General features: G+C 42.5%; 1 protein-coding gene across 5 annotated transcripts in view; it reads right to left on the bottom strand.

The window, feature by feature from the left end:
* Positions 1-914: 914 nt before the first annotated feature.
* DGKI (diacylglycerol kinase iota) overlaps positions 915-22,667 on the bottom strand; it is a 508,012-nt gene continuing 486,259 nt past the window's right edge. For all 5 annotated transcript variants that reach the window (XM_088832644.1, XM_088832652.1, XM_055421328.2 and 2 more), the window contains 3 exons: positions 8,632-8,668; positions 6,843-6,942; positions 915-1,517 (listed from right to left, as the gene is read on the bottom strand). In XM_088832644.1, coding sequence (XP_088688770.1) covers positions 1,401-1,517; positions 6,843-6,942; positions 8,632-8,668 — 254 coding nt within the window. In that variant the 3' untranslated portion in view covers positions 915-1,400. The remainder of the gene's footprint in view (positions 1,518-6,842; positions 6,943-8,631; positions 8,669-22,667) is intronic.

Genomic DNA, 22,667 nt, shown 5'->3' on the forward strand with positions numbered 1-22,667 from the left:
CAGTTAGACTCCCAACAGTAGTCGGCACGAAGAACATTCTGGCAGGGGAAATAGAGAAAAGGATATATTCGACCGCCCTGTACATGAACAGTGGGGCTACAGTGCTATCAGGTATGATCTTGGAATCTGACAATAGTAGGTGAGGCATCCATCCGAATGATCCAGGCCTCTTGAAAGTCTGGCAGTGGAGCTCGTCAAACAAGGCTTTGTCCTTGGGACAAGGCTCCCTCAGGGAAATGAAAACCAGGACCTTAGAAGGAAAGCCTAAAGCAGCCCCTCTCAGCGCTGCACCCAAGCCTATTAGCTCTGTGCAGCACTCCGGTGACTGTTTTCTTCTTAAGTGAGTTATTTTGACATATGTTGCTACTTTTGCTTCTGCTGTTTTATTTCAAGTCGATTAGCCTGCCTTCTACTATCAGTCAAAAAGCCTAAAAGTAAACGCTGTCGTAGTGCTCCATTTCCTGTAACCACAGTTCCCACACATGGTTTTCTGCTCTGCAATTTCAACAGCACTTAAAATGGAGTGGTTCTGCAAACCCGCTACAGGCCTTGGTGAGAATCCACTGCCCATCTCTCCTGCAGCAGAAGGCAAAGATGGCTACACGTAGGCAGTACGGAGCTGGGCCAACAGCCCAAGCCGAACCAGTCCTCCATGGCTCTTGGCAACATTGCTGCCACCTGGGCTGACCCCTGGGTCCCCCCTTCGAGGTACCACTCAACCCAGGCAACTCCCATGCCACCTTGCCGCACCTCAGAGATATTGCACACAAGTGGACGCTATCTATGTGGCACTCCCAGCTCCTATATAATGACAAAAAGGTTAGGGAGGGAGAGGAGACATGCAAAAAGGTCACTAAGTAGTCTCGGTATATTTAGTCTTGGAAGTGGAAGCGGTTTACAGTTATACTTCTGCAGGACATCCAGAGGGTTTGAAAAGACCTTCAGAGTCTCATGGTCTTCAAAGACTGAATGTAAAGAGAACAGATCATATATATTTTTTTAAAATCGATGGGTCATTACAGTAGAATTGTGCGGTACAGAGGAAAAGTGAATGCATAGGGGGGCGAGGGAGCAGTGCCATTTATATGAACATCCTTGGATCTTTAAAATAAATTATACAGGTGAACACAGAAGTTCATGCTACTTGCTGGAAGCAATAAGGATCGAATTTTGTGGAACTCGCAGTCCACAAATCTCCAGGTATCCTGCCTCGTGCTCAGTGGGCTATCATGTTCTCTGGTACATCTTGGTAGCCCTTAAAACTGGTGGCATGGTCTCAGACATTCTTGCAGGAGAGACAGATTTATGGATTCCATCAGCTTCTTCCAGGGGAGCCGCCCGATCACCAGGAGGGCACAGGTGAGATGCTTGTTGAGGTTCTCTCAGCCTGTCTACCAGGGTCAAACAGCAGTTTCCAGGTCCTCATGGCCAATGATCTTATAATTCTGGCGGCTTTCCAGGTAGGCAGCTAAGTCTGGGTCCCCGGCCTGCTGGGCTCTGTCTTGAGGTGTCTTACCCTGTAGGTAACAGTGAAGAGGAAAGATACACAGACACTTGGGAAACATTAAAAAAAAAATCATAGAAACAGAGCTGCTCAAAGATAACTCACTGAAACTGATCTTTCCATGTTTTCTGTTTGAGTTGATAAGATGCTTTCTAAATCTATTATTGCATCAAACGTGTGAGATATGCAAGTTCAAGATAGACGATCACTTTTCAGAGGTGGGGCTTCCACCAAAGGAAAGGGAGGTTCATAGAGTAATGAGGTACACAGCAGCAAATCGTGTAGTACGGGAAGTATAAGAACCCGGATTCTCTTCAGAGGGGGACAGAACTCACTGAACAGAAAGTAGGGAAACAGGCGTTCTGATTTCTAGTTTGGAAGTCTTTCTGTGATACAAAATCCTGGGAAATAACAAGCAGAAATGAAGAAGGAGGGTGGATCAGAAACAATTTAAAGGGGTTTCTTCGCTGGTTTCAAAGTCTTCAGTTTGGTTCTCCCTAATTTAGAACTATCTTATCTCCCTAAAAAGTAAGTTAATTTCTGATAATAAAAGTGATGGGTGTTGAGTAAAGAAATATTGGGAAAGTAGAAAAGCATAAGTAAGCAAAAATCACTAGTAATTCCGCTATACTAAGATAACTGCTGTTAACCTTCCCATAAAGTACCTATTTTCTTATTTCTGTAGCTCTACACACTATTTTTATGAAAATTAAACCGTACTTTGTTTACATACACAGGTAATGTGCTTTTACGCTTAATAACATATAAAACCTCTGTGTCATGAAATGTTCTTCTGTATCATTGTAAATGACTATATAATTTTTTGCAGTCTATGATAATGTTGGGTTTCCCTGGTGGCTCAGCAGTAAAGAAGCTGGCTGCCAATGCAGGAGGTGCGGGTTTGATCCCTGGGTTGAGAAGATCCCCTGGAGGAGGAAATGGCAACCCACTCCAGTATTCTTGCCTAGTAAATCCCATGGTCAGAGGATGGGCTATAGTTCATGGAGTCACAAAAGAGTCAGATACAACTCAGCGACTGAACAACAACAAATTATAATGCTATATGTATGTTTATTGATTTGGGTCATACCTGAATGGTCTAGTGATTTTCCCTATTTTCTTCAATTTAAGTCTGAATTTGGCAATAAGGAGTTCAGGATCTGAGCCAGAGTCAGCTCCTGGTCTTGTTTTTGCTGACTATATAGAGCTTGGGCTCATGACTGCAGTCATGAAATTAAAAGATGCTTGCTCCTTGGAAGAAATGTTATGACCAAAGTTATGACCAAAGTTATGGCAAAGACATTACTTTGTCAACAAATGTCCGTCTAGTCAAGGCTATGGTTCTTCCAGTAGTCATGTGTGGATGTGAGAGTCTGGCTATAAAGAAAGCTGAGCACTGAAGAACTGATGCTTTTGAACTGTGGTATTGGAGAAGACTCTTGAGAGTCCCTTGGACTGCAAGGAGATCCAACTAGTCCATCCTAAAGGAAATCAGTCCTGAATATTCATTGGAAGGACTGATGCTGAAGCTGAAACTCCAATACTTTGGCCACCTGATGCAAAGAACTGACTCATTTGAAAAGCCCCTGATGCTGGGAAAGACTGAAGGTGGGCAGAGAAGGGGATGACAGAGGATGAGATGGTTGGATGGCATCACTGACTCAATGGACGTGAGTCTGAGTAAACTCTAGGAATTGGTGATGGACAGGGAGGCCTGGCGTGCTGCAGTCCATGGGGTCACAAAAAGTCGGACATGACTGAGTGACTGAACTGAACTGATGTATATTTATACACGTAATATTTCTGAAATGAGGCCAATAAACTTAAGTCAACTGTTAAAGGAGGAATGGTCTCCATTATTTTGAATGTTTATAGACATACTTAACCGTCCTTGACACTTCTAATTTTGGTTCAGTGGTGTCTAATTAAAAAATTTTGTTGGAGTATAGTTGATTTACAGTGTTGTGTAAGTTTCTGCTGTATAGCAGAGTGAATCAGTTATACACGCCTTAGATTCTGTTCCCATATAGGTCATCACAGAGTACTGGGCAGAGTTCCTGTGCTATACAGTAGGTCCTTATTAGTTATTGTTATCTATTTATGTATAATAGTGTGCATATGTTATTCCCTAATCTTCCAGTTACCCTTTTCCTCCTCCCTTTCCCCCCTGGTAGCCATAAGTTTGTTTTCTACATTAGTAACTCTATTTCTGTTTTGTAATAGATATATTGTATCATCTTTTTAGATTCCACATAAGTGATACTGTATGATATTTGTCTTTCTGTGTGTGACTGACTTCACTCAGTATGACAATCTCTAGGTTCATCCATGTCACTGCAAATGGTAGTATTTTGTCCTTTTATATAGCTGAGTAATATTCCATTGTGTATACGTACAAAATGATATTAAGGTCTAAGGAGAGGATAGAGGCATGATCACTGTACCAGATAAACAGTTCCATGTGTAAAAATGCACACAAGTATTACAGAAACTATCAAACACTTCTCAGTCTTATTATCTTTTGCAATGGATGGTATCAACTTCAATTAAGTCTGATCCTAGTAGCCTGCAAGGGCATGTGGAATAGAAGATAAAAGGGATGTAACAATGGCTCTAGATGCTCTAAAATTTTTACCTATTTCAGTTCAGTTCAGTTCAGTTCAGTCGCTCAGTCGTGTCCGACTCTCCGCGACCCCATGAATTACAGCACGCCAGGCCTCCCTGTCCATCACCAACTCCCGGAGTACACTCAAACTCATGTCCACAGAGTCGGTGATGCCATCCAGCCATCTCATTCTCCGTCGTCCCCTTCTCCTCCCGCCCCCAACCTTTCCCAGCATCAGAGTCTTTTCCAGTGAGTCAACTCACCGCATGAGGTGGCCAAAGTATTGCAGTTTCAGCTTTAGCATCAGTCCCTCCAATGAACATCCAGGATTGATCTCCTTTAGAATAGACTGGTTGGATCTCCTTGCAGTATAAGGGACTCTCAAGAGTCTTCTCCAGCACCACAGTTCAAAAGCATCGATTCTTCGGCGATCAGCTTTCTTCACAGTCCAACTCTCACATCCATACATGACCACGGGAAAAACCATTGCCTTGACTAGACGGACCTTGGTTGGCAAAGTAATGTCTCTGCTTTTTAATATACTATCAAGGTTGGTCATAACTTTCCTTCCAAGGAGCAAGCGTCTTTTACCTATTTAGTCGGGATTTAATATTTCACCATAGCTTCAAGTTCCTATAATTTTATTCAACTTGGTTACAGTACTTGTAACTTATCTTTTTTCTTTCGGAATATAGATGATGTGTCAGTTTCAAGTATACAGCAAAGTGGTTCAGTTTATATACACACACACACATCCCAATTCTTTTTCAGATTCTTTTTGCATATAGGTTATTACAGAATATTGAGTAGAGTTCCCTGTGCTATACAGTAGGTCCTTGTTGATTATCTATTTTATTTATTTTACATGTAGCAGTATGTATATAAAATAGATACTCTCCCAATCTTTCCAAAACTTTCACCAAAACTCCTAATTCCCCACCCCCATCCCCCACCTTTCCCCTTTGGTAACCATATATTTGTTTTCAAGGTTTGTGAGTCTGTTTCTATTTTGTGAATAAGTTTCTTTGCATCATTTTTTAAAGAGATTATCTTGTCATCAACATTAATGAGGTTGAGATTCCCGGTTTCTAAATAGAGGTGGAGTGAGTGGGCCTTTGAGTTGATTTTTAAGGAGCCATTCTCTATCAAGAGAAATTCTCAAAATACTGCTTCTCTCCAAAAATTTCCAGGAGAAGATCCAGTCATAATTATGACATTCAGCTTTCACCAAGCATGAAATTAGGGAATGGAAAAAATTAGAGGATCCCTGAAAAGGATGAAACATAGCTCTATTACTCTAAACGGTAAGCTCTCTAAAACAAAATGTTGGATGCAAATGTATGTTATACAGTAGCATGTAGTATAGCTTGACTTTACCTATTTGCAGGAAATGAGAGAGAAAAATGGACATACCCACATGTGAGGAGAAATCATTAACGTTTTAATGGTGTACAGGTCTAGACTGTGGGATTTCTAGCACTTTTTACTTTTTAAAAAATTTTTGCATTGCTAGAGTTTTCTGTGAGGCTGTACTATATTTATAATAAAAATAATAAAACTTTGCATTTTGAAAAGAGGACATACATACATAACACAAAATAGAAATATCAAGGAACATTGAGCCCCTTTATTTGATTCAGAAACTTAGATTAAAAAATAACCCTCTGCTCTGGGGCCAGGTCTCCTGCCCAGGCTTTTCTTGGTCCCTCTATTTCATCTTGCTCTTCCCTTCTATCACGTGAGTTGAGACCAGTCTCTGGTGAACAGGCAAGGGCCCTGCTGTGTTTGAGTGGCCCCAGCAAGGAAGGCCAAGCCCACCTCAAATCTTGGCCTCTGCTGATCTTGCTTCTGTGGGTTGTGCCTCTCACTAAGGTTACACATCAAAGCACTTGAATGCAAATATCATCTGGGAAGAATATCACAGTGAGTAATTATCTGCCATTTGGAATCTTACACCCAATTAGCTAACCAGACAGGTAATAGATCAGCTAGAAATAAGGATCCGGCTTAATGAATTCGATAGTCTAGAATGATCAGAATTAAGGCAGCCAGGGACCTCAGAGAGCAAGGATCTGGTGGGTCACAAGGGAAATGAAGAATCAAGCGCTGAACCTGGTTCATATCAGAGAGGTCCATATCAGAGAGAAAGCTATGTCACAATGTACTGAAGCTGGAGGAAACTCCGGAGTGAAAACCAAACACAGCTCCCATTAGATTTAAGTGATGAGCAATTCTGAAGTCATCAGTAAGCTTTTAAGTTACCTGTTTCTTGTCTACATTTATTGACGCCAAACTTAGGTTACTTAGCACATACTTAATGAAGTCCTCAATTATATATTAAAATTCTCTGTAACCTGCTACAGTTAAGTGGCTTGTCCTTTCTTGGAGGGTGCTTTAAAACTCAGAGCCAACCATGACCATGACCTCAGATCATCATGGCAAATTACTCTATGGGGTTGATCTCTATTAACTCTTCTCTCTGCCTCTCTCTCCCCTTGAGTCCTGAGTTCAGAGCGTTCAGAGGTCTATGAAGTCCCTTGGACAAGCACACACCCTCCCTTTGTGCTTATACATTTAAACTGCAGTTTCTCTAAATGAAACACTTTATTTTGTCCTCCTTTTTCCAAAGCCCCAGGCACTTCCATAAGTACAGAAAGGACGCCTTTGCTCCAAGGCAATGGAGCCAGAGATCCTGCCCTGGGGGAGGATGCCTGCACTCACTCATCAAGTTACCTTGGAGTCCGTCTTTCTCAGAGATGCTCCTGCATCCACCAGAAGCTGGCACACGGCCCGGTTCCGCTGGCAGGCTGCCTTGTGCAGTGCGGTCTCACCCCTAAATCAAAGATGAAATGGGTAAAGGGCTGGAAGCGGGAGTAGGGGTGGGGTAAAGGGAGCAGGGAGGGAAGTGAGGGTTGCATCTTACCCCTGCTGCTGACCTTCTGTGCCCCCTGGCCACTTTCCCACCTATGGCTGAGACCACAGTTGCAGGGTATGGACAGGGGAGGTGGCTGATGGGGGTCCTAAAAGTACCTTGAGTTGGTTATGATTTCACCATAACATCTGACTCCAGCCTCTTTTTCAAACAGTGTTGGCTGCTTAGGTAGGCTGAGTGATTTTGTTTTAAATGACTACTGTCTGATGTTAGTAATCTTCAGTGGCACTCTGAAATAAACTGATGTGTGTAGATGTGTCTGAACAGTGTGCAGCCACTGTGTAGACACTCCAGCTATCAGGACATAGCCGGAATGACACGAGATGAAGTACACACAGGAGCAGCGCTGGAGCACCACGTCGCAGGGCTCAGTAGACCACCTGGCTGTGGGAAGACCATCTCCTAGGACTTGACTTCAGACCCGGGAGACACCCACTCTGCCCGACCTGCTGATTCCTTGTGAGTGGAAGGGGAGGGGCAGCCCCAGAGGATATCTGGGAGGCATAGTAAGAACTCTGGGAGAGTTCAGCAGCCCGAGTCACCTCCGGTTAGCGCAGCCTGAGGTCTGCCCACTCAGGATGGGGAATTGCCACGGCAAGGTGACCATTTCTCCAACCCCCACAGACAGCAGAGGGAGGAGGATATTCCCATCCTGAGTCTGAAATTGAAAAGACAATGCCAAGCTAGGGTGAATGACAACCTTGCCGACGGGATGAACAACCTCCCGAAGCAACGGATGGTTTCTTCCTGGTCGGTGACTCATGGCTTAACCCCTCCTACTTTTCCTCCTCCCCGTCTCCTTAGCCCTTCTCCACTCCACCGACTCAATGGACATGAGTGTGAGCAAACTCGGGGAGACAGTGAAGGACAGGGAAGCCTGGTGTGCTACGGTCCATGGGGTCACAAAGAGTCGGACACAACTTAGAGACTGAACAACCACAACTCCACCCCACCCATTCTTTATCCTTGTTATATTTCATTGCAGTTCTCTAGAGGCTCCTCCTGGCTTCCAGGGTTAGATGTTTTTAGCCTTTCTTTGTCCCTGCTTGGGGAATAGTAACTGTTGTGCTATTCTGGGAATAAAAACTTTGACAACAAATGTTATCAGTTAGGGGGCCAACTGCAGAGCTGGCGAGTTTCTGAACCAGGGTTTCTCTTCTGAGGCACAAAACATGGACATGGTTGGAGCCACTATGTTCCTGATTCTCCAGTGGTTGCATATAACTTGTCCCATTCTAGATTTAGCACAGAGAAATTGTCTCACTGCACAAAAAGGATGCCTTAGGGCATTAGGGCTTAATTTGCTTATAAACCTTAGTTGAGAAAGAGTAAATGGATGGGTAGTTAAGAGCTAAGTACATTAGACACATTCAAGGTGCACCAGTGCACAAGTACCTCCCTTGAGGGAAGTTCTAAATGATGACCAGCAATGGTTATGTATGCAATCATCATGACAGGTACCATCTATTTTTACTGTGTAATCTTTGATTTAGAAGATTAGCTCTACAGTTATAAATACAAGTGAAAGTAGACATTTTTATATGTTCTCAAGAAGACAATCTAGTCTATATAATGTAAGGCAACACTCACGTTTCACTGTCTGCCATATCCAATAACTCGGATGGTCCTAAAGAAGAGGAAAAGCAAGATGCTCATCAAAAAAAAGTTCAAAAAATTACCATTAAAAAAACCAAAACTGTAGTCACAGAATTAAAATACTTTGGGAGGCTGAATAAGAGTAGAGTATTTAGTTTCAGGGATAAGACCACCTCCCCCTCCAAAAGAGAAATGCTCCCTCCACCTCCCCCTCATCAATCTCTCAGTCATCACCAGACAATATGTAGAGAATGGGAGATAAAAAAGAATATGGCCTCTGCCTTCAAGAAACTTTCAAACAAGCTGAAGAAATAAAATTAATAGGGATAGAATAAATTAAGAATAATTAAGTGGCTACCTAAGGAGGAAGGGGAGAATCGGGTGGGCTTTAAAGACTACTTTTAGCACAGGTTGTTCGGGAAGGTCTTATACTGTATACCATTAAAACTATGAGAGACGGTATTATTAAGTGTTCTTTATCTGACATAACACTTAGCAGCTTACACTAAGTCAAGATATTATTTACCCCAATTTCTTTATGTTAGAAATGGAATAAAATTCTATTTTTCATAAAATTTCCCTCCCAAAATCTGGAAGAAATGTTATATATAAACATCAAATAGTTCTAGATGCTTCATCAGGAATTGAAACATTCTGAGCTTTCACATTCACAACTTCTTATTTGTTCACTAATTTACTCAATTCAACCTGCAAACACTGCTTGGAATGTCCACCTTTCCTCCTGCTGCACTACTGCTTTCCTCCAAGCCCCTCCTGCAACTTCTTACCTGCAGGTATCAGCTGACACACACCTTCTCTGTAAAGCACTCTATTACCGCATTCCTAATATTGCATTAGGTGCCCTGCCCATGTGTTCCCTCATTTTGTATGTTAACCCTATTTCCTCCAATTAGGAGGGTAATATAATTAACCATCAAAACTGAGAGTATCCCTAACAAGTAGGGATATACAACCACCTTACTAATCATGACACTTGTCAAGCCATATTAAAATTACCTGCTGTCTTGTCTCTCTCCACAACTAGATTCTGGAAAACCCCTTGAGGTTGTGGCAGATGCCTTGTCCAACACTGTGTCCTTCATTGGTGACTGGCATAGAGCATGGTGCCAAGCAGAGGCTTAAATGTTTGTCTGAACTAATGAATAAGGAGCCTGGCAAGCTACAGTCCATGGGGTTGCAAAGAGTTGGGACACAACTGAGCAAATGACACACAAACAGATGGAAAGACATACAGTGTTCTTGGACTGGAAGATTTGACGTCAAAATGACTATGCTACCCAAAGCGATCAACAAATGCAATCCCTATCAAATTACCAGTGGCGTTTTTCACAGAATTAGAACAATAAAGTTTAAAAATTTTATGGAAACACAAAAGACCCCAAATAGCAAAAGCAATCTTGACGAAGAATGGAGCTAAGGAGTTAGGCTCACTGACTTCAGACTATACAAAGCTACAGTAATCAAAGTTGTTTGGTACTCACCCAGAAGCATATAGATTAATGGCACAGGATAGGAAGCTCTGAAATAAACTCAGGCACCTAAGGTCAATTAATCTACGACAAGGGAGGCAAGAATATACAATGGAGAAAAGAGAGTCTCTTCAATAAGTGGTGCTGGGAACACTCGACAGCTACACGTAAAAACTTGAAATTAGAACATTCTCTAACACCATACACAAAAATAAACTCAAAATGGATCAAAGACCTAAATGCAAGAACAGATACCATAAAACTCCTAGAGGAAAACATAGGCAGAACCCTCTGACATAAATTGCAGCAATATCTTTTTGGATCTGTCTCCTAGGCTAATGGAAATAAAAACAAAAATAAATGAGACCTAAGTAAACTTAAAAGCTTTTGCACAGCAAAGCAGAGCATAAACAAAATGAAAAGACAACTTCCGGAATGAGGGAAAATATCTGCAACAATGCAACCAAAACATGCAAATAGCTCATATAGCTCAGTGTCAAAACAAAACAAAAAAACCCATAAAAAAATGGGCAGAAGATATTTCTCCAAAGATGACATGCAAATAGTCAACAGACACAAGAAAAAATGCACAACATCACTAATTATTAGAGAAGTGCAAATAAAAACTGCAATGAGGTATCACCTCACACCAGTCAGAATCGCCACCATCAAAAAATCTACAAACAAGAAAGGGTGTGGAGAAAAGGAAACTTTCCTACACTGTTGGTGGTGATGGAAATTGGTACAGTCACTATGGAGAACAGTCTAGAGGTTCTTTAAAAACTGAAAATAGAACTACCATATGATCCTGCAATCACATTCTGGGGCATAAATCAGAGAAAAACATAATTTGAACAGATACACACACCTCCATATTCACTGCAGCACTATTTACAATAGCCAAGACATGGAAACAACCTAAATATCCATTAACAGATAAATGGATAAAGAAGATGTGGTATATATATATATATGCTGGGCTTCCCTGGTGGCTCAGATTGTAAAGCGTCTGTCTACAATGCGGGAGACCTGGGTTTGATCCCTGGGTCGGGAAGATCCCCCGGAGAAGGAAATGGCAACCCACTCTAGTACTCTTGCCTGGAAAATCCCATGGATGGAGAAGCCTGGTAGGCTACAGTCCATGGGGTCACAAAGAGTCAGACATGACTGAGTGACTTCACTTCACTTCACTTATATGTGTGTGTGTGTGTGTGTGTATACAGTGGAACACTACTCAGCCATACAAAGGAATGAAATAATGCCATTTGCAGCAACATGGATGGACTTTGAAGGTATAAGAACTAAGCCAGAAGAGAAAAACCCATACATGATATTGCTTATATGTGGAATCTAAAAAAAAAAAAGATACAAACAAACTTATTTATAAAACAGAAACAGACTCTCAGACATAGAAAACAAACTTATGGTTACCAAAGGGGAAAGGAGGTGGGCAGCATAAATTAGGAATCTGGGAGCAACCTAAACACACTGTTATATATAAAATCGATAAACAAGGACCTATTGTATAGCACAAGGAAGTTTACTCACCATTTCGTAGTATTGAAAAAGAACATATAGATACATTTTCTTTTCAATATACGTGTGTGTGTGTGTATACACACACACACATAAAACTGAATCACTGCGCTATATACGTGAAACCAACACAACACTGTAAATCAACTACACTTTTCAATAAAAACAAAAGTCACTGGTCAAGGAGAAGGGAGAACATCCTGTTATCCAGGAAGTACATCACCAACCTCCACTCCTTTCTTTCCATCTATGGTCCTTAGGACAGGTGAATTTTCTCTTGAAACGTCTGTCCTATTACTTGTTCCAATCTGTCCTATTTGACAAATACACTTCCTAATAGGTCTCCGTCAGGGACATAATGAGCTTGCAGGACTGTTACTAAGAAAGCATATAAAGATCTAACATTTAGATTTCTAGACTTCAAATTCATCATATGTCCTCTCTCTCCCCAAGTATTTAAAACATTGAAGTTCACATCTTTCACTTGGAACTCAGGTCAGGTTAGTCGCTCAGTCGTGTCCGACTCTTTGCGACCCCATGAATCACAGCACGCCAGGCCTCCCTGTCCATCACCAACTCCCGGAGTTCACTCAAACTCATGTCCATTGAGTCGGTGATGCCATCCAGCCATCTCATTCTCTGTCGTCCCCTTCTCCTCCTGCCCCCAATCCCTCCCAGAATCACAGTCTTTCCAGTGAGTCAACTCTTCACATGAGTTGGCCAAAGTATTGGAGATTCAGCTTTAGCACTTGGAACTACCCCACCTCAATTTGTTCTCAAGGCTCCATTTTATTTATTTTTTGTATAAGCTAAATCGGTAGCTGCACAATCACCCAGATATTTCTCAGACTCTCCCAGCTCTGAGAGCTTGCTCCCTCCAGCTATCTAGAGCAGCATTTTCTACCCACATACCTAAATCTTTGGAGAAGGAAATGGCAATCCACTCCAGTATTCTTGCCTGGAAAACCCTATGGACAAAGGAGCCTGGAGGGCTACAGTCCACAGGGTCACAAAGAGTCGGACACGACTGAGCATGCACACTCACCTAAATCTTACACATCCTTTAAAAGCCCAGTGTGTGACAAGGTCCTCTGAAAAGGCCACCTTTGACCCCATCTCTGAACTCCCATAACAATGGGGTCGACCCTTGTACTGTGTATTTGCTTTCTGAATGTATGCCTTATCTCCTTAATTATTCTACATCTTTTAAGTGTAAGAACACTTTTTTTTTTACCTTTCTAGCACATTCCCTGTTTCACAGGTTCAACAAGGATTTTATTCATTCATGTTTGTTCCTCAGTCTTGAGATTCTAAGGAAACTGGAACGATAACTCTCCACCCCACCCCCCGCCACCCCTGCCCCACTGAAATCCCCCTAAAGTGTCAAGCAGTCAAGTGTAGTGATTAAGAGTGAGTGAGGGCTTTGGTGCTGAACATCCCTGGTCCCAAACCCCAGCTATCTCTGCCCCTCACGAGATCTCAGGCAAGTTCATTTTATTTCTCAGTGCCTTGATTATTGCACAAGTAAATTACAATTAATAATAGAATTTATTGCATAGGTTTGTCATGAGGTTTCATAAGTTAATACAAAAAAATGTGCTTAAAACAGTAGCTGGAACACTACATGCAATGTGTAAAGTTTAGGTATAACTAAGCGTTCTATTCTCTGACATAACACAGCAGGTTACATTAAGTTAAGGTGCTGGAACATCAATGAGGGAAGGAGATACAAAAGGGTGCCTTGGCTCCCACTTACATTTGAAGTAATTGTTGACTCCAATTCAGTGTTCTGAGAACCAAGTGCTCCAGGCCTATTCAGTCTTGGATGAGGCAGCCTCCACAAGGTCAGGAGCAAGAAAGCTTACAGAGCCCAATGGTCCTTTTAGAGAGCTCCTGTCACCTTCAGTAAAGCCATTCATCTTGCAAGGAATTCCATGAACACGAGCAGTGACCTCACCAGTGTCTGTTCCCACCATTACTGATAATCGTGTAACCAAGCAGGATGCTAGGGGGACTTCTCCTGGGGACAGACCCCTCACACATAGCTCCTCTTAGAAGCACCTTGAAAATAGTATCTGATGCACATTTCTGAGTTGTTTTACAGATGCTGAAACCACCAACAAATGGAAGAAGTTAACTGATGATCATGAGCCCCCAGACCTACTGGCCCCTAAGGATTGATAACGTTAACCTCTGTGACACTGCCATGACCTCACCATCAGATGAGCTGATCATATACTCTGCAATGCCTCTCCCTCACCTGGCCTTTAAAAATACTTTGTTGAAACCCTTTGAGTTCGAGGTTTGGGGACACAAGTCACCTGTTCTCCCTGTTTGGTCCTGCAATAAACCTTTCTCTGCTCTAAACTTTGATGTTTCAGTTTGTTTTGGCCTCCTTGTATGTCAGGCACACAGCCTTGCATTTGGTAACAACCGCACAAATATTCAGGCAGTAGGCGTCTCCTCTCATTTCCTCAGCACTGTCACCTGGTGCTCTCAGAACTGCAACCACAGTGGGTCCGTGGACTCCGGGGTCCACGCCTCCATGCAGTGAGAGGATGATAAAGCAGTTTAATCTGTGCTAAAAAAGTGGGACAAAGAAAAGAAGCTTGTTCCTCAAACTCCTGATCAGAATCATTATAAATGAAGCCAACCCAGCAGGATTCCAGAGCTGATCATCTAATCTGGGAGTCAGGCATTCCTGGAGCTGCTTATTGTCTCCTCCTTCCTCTCCAATCCTCTGCCCTTGACAGAGGTGCTGATAGTAAAACAAGATGTTTTTGCTCTTAATTAATACCCAAAGAAACTTGAGTTAAAGGTTTTAGAAAGATTTGGACTCTGGAAAGATGGATTTAAGTGACAGCAAGAAGATTTAGGAGAAGAAAGGAGAAGAGGAGTGGATGCCAGGTGGAGTCTGAGACAGAACTGTGGTTTCCCTACCCATGTGAGTCTCCAGTGGCCTACTGGGAGCCATTTTTAATAGTGTATCAAGCTGTCACTGCTATGTGGAGTCTAAAACGTGACACAAATGTACCTATACATGAAAGCGACCGAATCGGGGACACAGAGAGTAAACTGGCAGCTGCCGAGGAGGAGAGGGCTGGGAGAGGGATGAATTGGGAGTTTGGGATTAGCAGATGCAAACTGATATATGTAGAATGGTGAACAACAAGGTCCTGCTGTATAGCACAGGGGACTGCATTCAATCTACTGTGAGAAGCCATCATGGAAAAGATGAAAAAATATGTGTGTGTATATGCTGTTGCTGCTGCTAAGTTGCTTCAGTCGTGTCCGACTCTGTGAGACCCCACAGACGGCAGCCCACCAGGCTCCCCTGTCCCTGGGATTCTCCAGGCAAGAATACGGAGTCACCTTGTTATATAGCAGTAATTAACACAACACTGTGAATCAACTATACTTCGATTAAAAGATAAAAAGGAATTTTGTACAAAAAAGTACATGAGTAGAATTATATTTTGCAAACAATAAAAATTAAGTTTACTTGGAACAAAAACAGTGCATCATGCTGTCTAATAGTGCCCTGTGTAGATTAGTTGCATAAGTGTAAGATTTGGAGGTGGGAGCATATGAGGGACAAAAACCATTAACAAAGACCACAAGCATATTCCCTTTAAAGAAAAAATACATGTGAAAAAGTGGCAACGATGATTTTTGGAAAAGTTAATTTCAACCTCAGCCATAAGGGAAAGAACAGGAGAAAGAAAAAATAAAGATGATATTCCTTCAAACAGATCAATGGGGAACATCTGGGTTTGGGCTTAGTTTGTTTGTCATGTGAACATGTGTTCTGATTTGGATACTATGCATCTCCCCTAAGGAACTGGAAGAAATGCCATTAAATTATCAGCAGAGAATTCCTGATTGTTCCCTGAATAGAAAAGTAAATCTTGGCTTTCTGTCTCCCCAGGGTTTACTAAAACACTCACAGTTCAGCCCCCAGCTGACCTGCACCAGGAAGCAACCACGGATCCTCTGTTGAGGGGATATAGGTACAGATTTCTCCATGAACATTTCAGAAGCTGATCGCCCTTCCATAGTCCTATGCCAGTTATCAGTAGAATCCTGTATATGATATGCATTTCAAACTACCCTGAACTGTGGTTGTTTTTCCATGCTTTATGCCTTTCACTGAGTTTTAAGAATACGCAGGGCAGAGACCATATCTTATATTATGGATGAGCTTTTGCAAGTCATCCAGCTTCACTACACTTCACTTTTACTACCTGTCAAGTAGAGATAAGAGAACCTACCTTGTGGACTTGTTGTAAGAATCAAATATATAAATACACATAAAGCACTCAGAACAATAAAGATGAGCAGTGATTATTACAATAATATTTTTGTTTAAAAGTACATGGGACAGATGTTTTGAATGAATGAATGGCATTTAAAAATCCACTTGGATCCTGGCCAATACCACACTTTTTTTTCCTAAGACAGAAAGATCCATAAAAGGAACATGGATTTAAACAAAAAAGCTATGCTATCTGAGAAATGGACTGAAAAATAAAAGGGAAAGAAAATACATTGTGGGTAGAAACACATCAGTTTTCGGATGCGGGGCAGGGAATTCAAAAAAGAAGCAAAACTTCACAAATTTCCCAAAGTTGAAAAAGTGACAGCGTGGTAAGTAGTCAGACCTTCCAAACTGCCCAGTCAGTGCTCACCCCAGAGGCTCTTCCAGGAACCGGTGCCATTGTATCATCACCACAGCGCTTGTATTATATATGATGTGTCTTTTGTCACATGCATCCTTTAATCTGCTTCCCACACCGAGCCATCCAAACTCCCTTAGCTGTTCCCCCCCGCTCCCCGTGGCCTCTCTCCCTCTGGACCTCATTTCCCATTAGTCTCCCTGACGCTGCCAGCAGACCATTCCAAATCCTCCTGAGCGCCGACAAAAGCTGCACAGATGTGGGGACAGCCGGCACTGGGAACCCTCAACAGCACCGCCATCCTGTCCCAGCGGGACGGGGGTCGTTTCTCTCGGGGACCAGAGGCAGGGGAGGGGGGTGTGAAAAAAAAAAGAAAAGAAAGACTGAAGGCAGAAAAAGAGGGAAGACAAAGTAAGCCATTGAAATCAGAAAGGAAATGCATGAGTGAGATTTCTATCAGGAAACACAGCAGGGGGCAGAGGCGGGTGGGCGCTGGGGGAATAAAAACAAAAGAGCAAAATGTGCCCGGTGGTTAAGGACTAAGACGCCACGAAAGTCTCTGGGAGGGTACAACGAGGGAGGAGGGAGTGGGCAAAAATATGGTTGAAAGGAGTTGAAAAGCAGGAACCGCTGGGGGTGGGGGGCTCTCCGCCGGAATCCCTCCCGGCCTCCTCTCTCCGCCTGGTCCTTGTGGTATTCTTAGGCTCTCTCTCCCACCTCCATTCTCTTTTCAACCCTCCCATTGCCCAAATTCCAGTTTTTCATAAAGGGAAGCAGCGTGTTGTGTATTTAAGAGAAGAAGTCCCAAAGAAGATGAGGGACGAGAAAAATTCAAGCCTCCTGTGGCTTTTGAGAAATAACCACAGATCCCAGGGCCCCCCAGCCCGTGTTTAAAAGAGCCCTGAGAAGAGAAATTTGTGGCTGAATGTGGTGCCTGGGAGAATGACTAAGCTCTCACGACTCCCATTCAAGAGGCGTCCTGACTGTGGACCCCCACCATCAATAAGACACGAAGACGAGGGTGAAGCAGAGAGGAGAGAGGCGCTCCCTGGAGTAAGGATGCAGGAGGCAAACAAGTCCCATCAGTCATGCTCCTTGAAAAGGGCCCACTGATTTCTTAGGACCCTTGTCTTTAAAGGCATCTTGACAGGCAGGTCTTTGAACAGTCTTTAGGATTTATATACTATAAAGCCAAGGAAGGACTTGACTCAAATTTTTTTTAAAAAATTTAAAAACTACAATTTCAAGAGGTTTGCAGCAACTGAGATGGCAAGAAGGGGTGTCTCTTGATCTTTGCCACAGTATAAAATCTGCATGGATTTATTCTTTTATTTATGTAACTCAAACTGGTCAGATCCATCCACCGTAAATCTAACATTAACTTACCAATACGATGCCATAGTTAGGTAGACATCTCTGAACCCCAGCCTCACAGAGGCATCTCAGCAAAGGCTATTTTCCATCAAATCAGGGGAATTTCAGAGTCAGCATCATTATTAATCAGGCAAGTCTATTTGCTGAGCAGAGACCACACTAAGAAGATGATTACAGAGTACAGAAAGTGTCATGTTTTCTGTGTATGCATCCCTGACTTCAAGAACACCACAAAGGGCTTGCTGCAATTTAAGAGAGATGACTAGTTCTGCAAAGATAGTTCTAAGTGTGCAAGTTTATAAAGTCATATCAGCAACTAAAGATATTAAAACAAATGACAACAAAAGAAATGGTTGAGCCAAAGTGCTCAGCTCTTAAACAACATGGAGAATTAGGCTAACAGTGTCAACAGATTTCACATCCATGCTCCTCAGTAACTGGAAATAATGAAGTTGATGTTAAGAATAAAACTGACCATCAATTCAGTCAACCTGAATTGAGTATCAGGTTGATAAATACTAATTTTAATAAAAATCAACTACAGATCAGTTATTATTATTTGACTGTAGTACTAAACGGTTAAAAATCATCACCCATCAATATACAGTGATCTTTGGACTGTAGATCACAGTAAGATTTTATTTTCAGACAGAAAAGATGGATTTGGCTGCATGATCTTCAGTCGTACATCTACCAGCCAATTAGAGACCCACGAGGCAGATGCAGTGACCATGAGAACTGTCTGCCTGTGAGCGAAGTGGAGGTGACTACAAGAATATCGTGCTTTCTCCTTAGTGTAAATATTAAAGCAACTAATTTACAAAAGTTAACCAAAAAATGAGAAAAATAAGCTTCTCCCTTCCCCAAGCTACTAACAAATTCTTCCTGTCCTTCAGTGTTGACACAAAGAGCTTTACCGCATGATTCACTCTTTGCAAAATCTCTCACTCTGGACTGCATGCTTCACTCTTGGGATCCAAGAGAAAGGAGTTCGGAGTTGGACTGTCAGGCTTTGCAGCAAGCACTCAGAGATGTGCCAGTGTGTGTGCTGATGTACAGTTGGTTAGAGTCTCCAAGCCCTGGGAGCTCGAGTTACAGGGGCCTTTCTAGGCCGTCTCATTTAAGGCACTGGAAAGAGAAGTGGGTGGTGGGGGTTGTGAAAATCCATGGTGTTAGAGCAATGCCATCTCAAGCCTCCTCATTCAAGCCCCTGGGGAGACTCAGCTGAAAAGAGGATTTCTGGTTTTTAGTGTAAGCATGTCCCCGATATTGCATGGGACATACTTATGCCAAAAAAAATGTTATCGTGTCTTATATTTTTATTTGCTAAATCTTGAAGCCCTAGCTTAGGACCCTAAACCAAGGGAAAATATAAAAGCTGAGTACCAGGAATTCCAAGTGAGTCAGTAGTTCAGGATATTGAGAAGATCACCATTTTCAGCTGAAGAAGACAGAGAGGGAACAGATTAAACACATCCATCAATTATGGAGCAGAGAGGTCTATTTCTCCAACCCTTGAGTTGGGGCTGCCTCCATGACTCGTTTTAGCTGGCAGAATGCCACGGAGATGAGGGAGACTTCTCCAGCCCGGCCTCCAAATGTCTAGAAGCTTCCATCCTCACCCTCCTGTAACCTGGGGATCGTCATGCTGTGAAGAAGCCTGGGATGAAAGCCCAGGTGTCCCAGCCACCCCAGCTGACAGCCCCGAACATGTGAGAATCCATTTTAAATACAGACTCAGTCAAAACTGCAGTTCCCTGCAGCCTGATGGGTAAGACCAAGTGAGATAGCAGCAGATCACCGAGGGAGAAAGGATCCTAGAACCAGGGAGGGGATACCTGCTCTTCAGGACAGGTAGAGGGGAGGAGAGAGAATTTCCAAGAGGTCTCATCACTCTAATAGATAGCCAGGGTCTCACCAACCCTTGAGAGGTCCTTGGGTACTGAGCAGATTAAGGTGTGGGGGCAAGCACCCAACTTCATGGGGTAAAAGCCAAACCAGGAGGGAAGAACTGAGAATGATCAAGATGACAGCCACCAGGAGAACTTGAACCTGAGCTAAAAGCAAACAAGGTGAGGGCATATATCTAAAGCTCACCTTCACTTTGTCCAGGGGAAATTCTGAGATCTTTTCTATTAAGAGAAAAGTAACTATGGAAGCTTTGTGACCTTTATGCACTGTCTATGGGGCTGGGTTCTAATATTTGGTTCTGCCTGTCACCAGCTTTTGGAAGAATCACTACAGGAAAACACCTATAGTTTGTGTGTGTGCAAAAGGCAAGTAGAATTTATGCCACCATTGTTTATTCAAGTCTTGTTTAAAGAGGCATGCTTTAATTGCTGGAGGCCGAATGATCAGGGGAGTGGAAGACAGACTATACACACCCCTGACACAGCACCAGGAATAGATCTAGGCTTTCTGGGGCAGATAGGCTTGGGATAATCCAATCTAGCCTACTGGGGCAGGGAGAGAAGAAAGCCTCCAATGGTGACCATCCTACTTTAATACGCTTTTCTTTTCCTAAACCACTCTTTCTGAAATAATTCAGGCCAAGGGTTCAGGCAAACTCTCCATGGTGAGAAGGTATTGAAGACAAAAGCAAAGCGAGTTTAATGGGACTGAGAGTCTAATCCTTTACAAGGTCCTTGTAAAGATTAAATGATAGGATGTGTTCATTCTAAGCACGTGGTATACAACCAGTGCTTGAGGAATGGCAGCTCTGTTATCTCTTTGTGACTTTACAGTAGGACTTAATGGTCCTACATACAACTGCTTTCAATTTAATGATGCATATGATTATATTTTTTATCCTGCAATTGCTTGATAACAGAGACTATATTTTATTTGTGTGTGTGTGTCGGTTTATGACAGGCAGTTCCTGTGAAGTACCCCACAAATATTTGATGAATGAATGAATGAGTAAATAGAATAAGACATGTTTGCTGAACTGAATAAAAAGAGGAATAAAAAGGAATGTAAATCAATACACAGAAAACAAACTTATGGTTACCAAAGGGGAAAAGGGGAGGGATAAATTGGGAGTTTGGAATTAACAGATACACCCGACTGTATATTAAATAAACAACAAGGACCTACTATATAGCACAGGGAACTATATTCAATATCTTGTAATAACCTATAATGGGGAAATGAATCTGAAAAAGATTAAATATATGTATAACTTCTCGGTGGCTCAGCAGTAAAGAATTCACCTGTAATGCAGGAGACATGGGTTCAATTCCTGGGTCAGGAGGATCCCCTGGAGGAGGAAATGGCAACCCACTCCAGTATTCTTGCCAGGAAAATCCCATGGAGAGAGGAGCCCTGAGGGCTACAGTCCATAGGGTTGCAAAGAGTTGGATAAGACTGAGCGACTGAACATACATGTCCTTAAATGAATCACTTTGCTTCAGTGTCTAATTTCCGCCCTGATACTAGGGGGTGGGTGGACACTTTTTAAGGCTCAGTTGTTCAGTCCTGTTCTGGGAAGGGAGGAACGCTGCAGTCGAATATCTCTGGCGTCTGTGGGGAGTGCTCGCAGCGTCTCGGCCACACTGGGTTTGCCCCCGCTCACAGCACATATGCTGTCCCAGTCTATAAGAGGAAGATATAGGGAATCTACCTGATAAAGAATTTCGAATTTTGGTGGTGAAAATGATTCAAAATCTTGAAAGCAAAATGGAGTTACAGATAAATAACCTGGAGAAAAGGATTGAGAAGATGGAAGAAAGGTTTAAGAAGGACTTAGAGGAAATAAAAAAGAGTCAATATACAATGAATGATGCAATAGATGAGATCAGAAACACTCTGGAGGGAACAAACAGTAGAATAACAGAGGCAGAAGACAGGATAAGCGAGCTAGAAGATAGAATTGTAGAAATAAATGAAACAGAGAGGAAAAAAGAAAAACAAATTAAAGAAATGAGAACAATATTAGAGACCTCTGGGACAATGTTAAACGCTCCAACATTCGAATCATAGGAGTCCCAGAAGAAGAAGACAAAAAGAAAGACCATGAAAGAATACTTGAGGAGATAATAGTTGAAAACTTCCCTAAAATAGGGAAAGAAATAATCACCCAAGTCCATGAATCACTTTGCTGTACAGCTGAAACTGACACACTGTAAATCCACTCTACTTCAGTTTTTTAAAAAAGGGAATGTGACTGTGTACTAAAATGCTTACTATTTACAGCCGAAATGTGGATACAATGAGGGTAGGCCATTGGCTCAGTGCTAGGGCTCACAGAAAATCTTTTAGGATTTCTATATACCTGAATTCAGCAAAGCCAGAGATTCCTCAAAAACAGCCAAGCCAGGGAGACTTTGCCCACCTCTATCCTATTTTTCAGCCCACTCCAGTACTCTTGCCTGGAAAATCCCATGGATGGAGGAGCCTGGTAGGCTGCAATCCATGGGGTCACTAAGAGTCGGACACGACTAAGCGACTTCACTTTTACTTTTCACTTTCACGCGCTGGAGAAGGAAATGGCAACCCACTCCAGTGTTCTTGCCTGGAGAATCCCAGGGACGGGGGAGCCTGGTGGGCTTCTGTCTATGGGGTCGCACAGAGTTGGACACGACTGAAGTGACTTAGCAGCAGAAACACTATAAACATGGGAAGCAGAAAGTGTGGTCAAGATTTGATACTACTCTGACGTGTCCGTGCCTCTAAAGGGCTATTAGAGGTAGATGCTGAGGTCACCATCTAACACTAGATTACAAACCCAGTTGGGAGGCTGTCCATGGGGTGAACATGGCCTTCCACAGAGGACACGGCAGTACCAGATATTTTCGAAGAGAATAAAAGGTGACTTGAATTGAAAAGGTGAATGAGATTCAAATAGGAAAAAAAAGGGAAACTAGAAAGATGGAAATAAATATGTGCATTACTCCTCAGAATGATCAGCTATAAATATGGATTAGGCACCTGGTCCCAACTAGTTAACTTCCCA

The sequence above is a fragment of the Moschus berezovskii genome, chromosome 3, assembly GCF_049115385.1.
Source record: "Moschus berezovskii isolate FMDL1 chromosome 3, NW_MosBer_1.0, whole genome shotgun sequence".
Lineage (NCBI taxonomy): Eukaryota > Metazoa > Chordata > Mammalia > Artiodactyla > Moschidae > Moschus > Moschus berezovskii.